The sequence below is a fragment of the Plasmodium gonderi genome (assembly GCF_002157705.1).
Source record: "Plasmodium gonderi DNA, contig: Pgo-contig_149, whole genome shotgun sequence".
Taxonomy (NCBI): Eukaryota; Apicomplexa; class Aconoidasida; order Haemosporida; family Plasmodiidae; genus Plasmodium; species Plasmodium gonderi.
Window position 1 is genome coordinate 1445 of NW_021629071.1, and position 5522 is coordinate 6966.

At 18.9% G+C, this 5522-nt stretch overlaps 1 protein-coding gene across 1 annotated transcript; it reads right to left on the minus strand.

The window, feature by feature from the left end:
- Nucleotides 1-1330: 1330 nt before the first annotated feature.
- PGO_001450 (variable surface protein) lies at nt 1331-2642 on the minus strand (the record flags this gene model as incomplete). Its single annotated transcript, XM_028690952.1, has 3 exons — nt 1331-1492; nt 1587-2480; nt 2613-2642. 3 exons carry the CDS (start codon nt 2640-2642, stop codon nt 1331-1333), a joined length of 1086 nt encoding a protein of 361 aa, XP_028546753.1.
- Nucleotides 2643-5522: the final 2880 nt, after the last annotated feature.

A 5522-nucleotide genomic window follows, 5' to 3' on the forward strand; every position in this document is an offset into this window, starting at 1 on the left:
TAAATTTATATATATACTGATACTATCATTAAATAAATAAGAATAATTGTAAATTGTTTTGAGAAAATATTTCTTAATATAAATCAGCATAGGTTTATAAATATATCTATCTCCTTCATTATGAAATATTTGTATACATAACGTATCATTATTAGTATAATTATAAATAATTGTGTTACTTTTTTAGAATAATACACGTATATAAATATTATTTTTAATATATTTATAATACGCTTGTAATATTATATAAAGATAAATCAAAATATGATAATATATATGAATTAAAAAATGTATTATATTTTTCATAATAAATAAGAATAATATTAATGTATTATTGTTGTATTAAGTACAATGAATGTATAGCTTATTCATTAAAAGTAAAAAGATTAAATTGAATTAAAAAAAAAAAAAATTAAATGTAATAACATAACAAATTTAATATGTAAATAATTAATGTAATCAGCATTTTTATAAAGGATTAAGAAAATATAATAAAAAATACATAAATTCCATTCGCAGAATTTTGTTATATAAAGAAAGAATTAGAGCCCTTTATATTCAAATTTATTATAAAGTCCAGCGTTATGTATAGTATGTGATTATTATATAACATACATACGTAAAATATATAATAATAGAATATAGGCTATTAATATAGAGTATTAATTTTATTTATCTTTCATAAAATACATTATCTTGACAGAAATAAAAAAATTTATATATTATCTGGTACTTAACTGTATATTTCTTTTCATAATATTTATTGCTGGTAAGTTTATATATACAAACTATTAATAAATTGAATCAAAATCATTGAAAAATAAAAATCCATTAAATGAATAACACTGTAAAAAATATCTGAATACTATTATCAAAATCTTAACTTAATCGTTAATACATATATCTTAAATCCTAAAGACCAAACCTATATATTATTATGTTAATCCATATAATCAGGAAAAATATGGAATTACAGCTCATAGAATATTAAAAATTCATAAACGTAGGTGTTTTTTTATATTTGGTAACATATATTTTTAAATGTTTAATAATAATATAATTATATATATAGATAAATAATGGTTTGTTCTTTATGTAAAATAGTTACAATTATGATTCATGCTGATGAAATATATAAAACGTCATACTTTATATATAGAACATACAAAAATATATAAACTGTTTTTCATATTATATTTGTTATATTTTAAAATATTTTTGCTTTCAAATTAATTTTATTCACACGTATGAAGTATGTAATTCTATTAGATTTATTTTATTTCTTAAATATATTTTCACTTTATTTGCACCAATATTATTTTTATGAATATTAGTTCTCTGAGGCATATGCTATTGGGTAACCATTATAATTTAAATTATGTTTTGTCCTATGAAATGAATCTATTAAGTTCTGATGGTTTCTATTTTTTTTATTAAACTTTTTTTTTAACCTTCGTACCCTTGGTTGTAAAAATGATCCATACGTCGTATACTGAAAATAAAGCATTTGTTTCATATATTTATATATATTTAATCTATTTTTTTATATATTTTCATTATTATATAAATATAAATTGTAATATAACATAAATAAATAAAAATTTATTTTTAACTTTATACAAAACAAACAAAATTGATATAATTGCAAAGCAAAAAAAAATTACTTCAGCACTAGTTCCCATACTTGTACTTGCTTCTATATTTGCACTTGTTTCTGTACTTGTATTTACAATTGAACTTGCACTAATGTATGTGCCTGAATTTGTGCTTTTTTCTATGTGCCTGAAAGTATTTCTATCTTTCCATTTCTTAGAGAAGTAAGGCAAAGCACTACTACCATACCACCATGTAGACCAGGTTTTAAAGAAATTTTTAAATTCTTTAAAAATTTTTTCTAATTCTTCATTAAGACTCTTATTATATGTAGCTGGATATTTTTCTAAACTGTTCATATTCGAATCAAATGCCTTTACATTGGTATAGGTTCTATGTTCTCTCTTTTTAAAAATCTCAATTAAATTATACAGATTGTCCAGAAGACTCAATATTTTAAATATATTTTCATCAATATCATTATCATTTGCATTTTGAAGGCATATATTAGGCACGCTAATTCTACTAACACCGTGCGTTGTATTTTTTTTAATAAACAACTCGTAGCAGTTATTTGTTGTTTTACAATTACCTCCATGTTTCTTCACTAGATCTTTTAAATGGTAAAAAAAATATTTACAGGATGCTTCTAAGTAAAAGTTTTTTCCTGATTTATTTTTGTCTTCTATATAATTTAAATATAAACCCAGTTTTATGCAATCTGTTTGAAAAGCCATGTCACCAAGCTTATAAGCCTTTATATTTTTAATATAATCACTGCACACGCTTGAATAATCATTATATAATTGTTTTCTTTCTGAAAAACGCCTGTCCCAATAATAATTAAAATCATTTCTACAATTGGGAAATATACCAGTAAAATCAAACTATGAATGAGTTTAAGAATATATACAATTATATAAATTAAATTTTTAGGATATATTTTCTTGCTTGATTTTTCCTGATATATTTTTAAAATTATATAAAATAAAATATAATTATAGCAATATAAAGCATACATCGTTTTCTTCAGTTGTTAGGTCAACCATATGGATTTATATAAGAAAATATAAGAAAAGTATCAAATGCTTTATTATTTATTTTTTGTTATATATATAAAAAATATATTAATATAATGATAAATAACATTTAATGAATATATACTAAATGGTGTAAATAATATTAATTAATAAAATTTACTCAAACATATATTTTTAATTCAATACATATGTGAGTTAAATGTTTATTATATTACATGTTCTGGCAAATAGGAATATATTTTCAAAAAAAATATATATTAATGAGCAAAAATTTCCAATTTTGGAATAATATTGATTTATTAAACGTTATATATACTTTTATAATATAGTTATATATATAATTTTATATAAAAAAGTGTTATCATAAAGAATAAATTAAATAATATAAATTCATATAATCAATAATTATATTATAGAATGTTCATATACGTAATTTTGCTTAATTTTATGAAAAATATATAAATATACATAATTATAGAACCAGTGCATATATCATTATATGATTTATGGTTTATGCTAATAGATTATATTCAAAAAATGTAACGCTTATATCTTAATACGTTTTCAATTACAGAAAAAATATGAATAGACTTTTATTATATTTTATGAAGGTAATTAGTATAAATTATACATATATAAGATTCAATATATTATGCTGAAATAATAAAACATTATATTGCATATTATGTGAATATATGATATATAGTAGTACTAACATTATAAAGGCATTTATCAATATTAAGTATAGCTCATATACGCTATAAGAATATTATATGTATACTGAATTTATATTATTATTGTACATATAATTTGACTTTCTTTAATTATATATATTACTTGTACGTTAATTTTATAATTAAAAGATTTTAATATGCACAAAGTTATGTAATACGACAATTAAAGTGATATATAATTGTTATATTACATTGTCTTTATTATATTATAAATTTATTTTTTTTTTTATAAGCGTTATATCAATGTAATATTATGCTATAACATAATGCGTCCATTATTTTTTTTTGTTGTAAATGATTTCAGTTAAAAATTTCCTTAAAAAATATGAATAACTAAATCATCCTAAGAGTAAATATATTATTATTCAGAATTTATATTCTATATTATTATGAGTCAGCAATATTGATATACGAATTTTTTTGAATTTTTCGTTTAAAATATAATAAATAAATTTTTAATATCTACCAAATATCATTTTGGACGAATAGATAATTAATTAGAATATTCATTAACCATGAACATGCTAAAAAATAGATAGAATAATATTACTTTAGTTTAAAATTTGCTTAACATATAACAGAATTCGTTTTTAGTGAAACTGTATTTTACATAATATTAAATACGATAAAAAAATGATAAATAATTAATAAGCTAAATATGTATTGTTTTAAATATATTTTAATTATGACTAACGTAATTTTGCTCTCATTCATTATTTTAGGATATAATATATACACTATATATTTGCAGCAATAAATAGTTGCTAAACTCATCTTTTTCCTGGTGGTATATAAATATTAGTTTTTTTAAAATTATAAAAAATATATAGAAATAATTTTTTGCATATTATGATAAAAGAATTTTGTAAATTTATTATAACCTTAAATTTCACAAGGGTAGAATTTATTATACTATGATATAAATTAGTTAATGTATAACAAATAAAACTATTTATATAAGACACTTATTCTTTTTCATATTATATAAGCGTAACAGAATATATTATATATGTACAAAATGAATTATCTAAGGTATTATTTTATTTCTATAATGTACATTCAAGAAAGTTGTGTTAAAGATGAATATATATATGGTAAAGTAGAAATATTTGTATGAAATAATCATATAAATTTTCATTTTTTATACTTTATAAATAAATTGATTTACTATATAACATTCGGTCCTTTATAAATATTTTTTTGTTTTATTTAATACTATAAGTCTCATATGGATGATATATTTTTTATTTTATAAAATTTAATGTTTTTTTTGCTATTATACCTGCTAAGAATTCCGTGTGAAATGTTAAGGAATACATATTAAATACCTTATTAAAATTATAATTATTTTCACTTTCGATACTTTTTTAGTATAAATGGTAATTATTTAAGATAAGAAAATATAATATACACAATTTAATATATATGTCATATTAATCTAAGTTAAAACAAAAAAAATTTGCATTATATCGCAAACATGAATTATAATATAAATTAAATTTATAGCTTATATACTCAAAACAACATGGAGATGTACAACATTTTTAAAGAAATATTTGAAAATGGATACATAAATGAAAAATACGTATATTAGTATAATGGACATTCTCTAAATTATTATATGTATCATCTCTTATTGATATAACAAAATTCTCTGCATGTTAGTATAGAGGTTATCAAAGACATAAGATTTCAGGCTTAGAGTTTACTATTATGATTTTAAATTTTATGGAACTTTTTACACAATTACATATTGTAAGTTTATGTTGAAACCTAGAACATATATTGTATTTCTTTTTAGTGTTATTAAAAAGGGTTGCTTATGTATGTATGAATGGATTAAATATATTTATACTTTCATTTTATTATAGATGATTTAATATAATCTATTTTATAATATTTTGTATATTTGATCTAAATATAATTCGTAACATTATATATTAAATTTAATAGTTATTTCATCGAATACTGAACCCTTAATCGTTTTCTACAGAAGAATATATTTATAATTATTATTATAGAATTATCATTATTTTGAACTTTGTGTGTATTTAATATTAAATACTACACAGATTTTAACTTATCACATTGTATATTTAATAAATTTTATAAGAATATTCTATACTTATATGTAATTTTTATTTATTTATTTTTT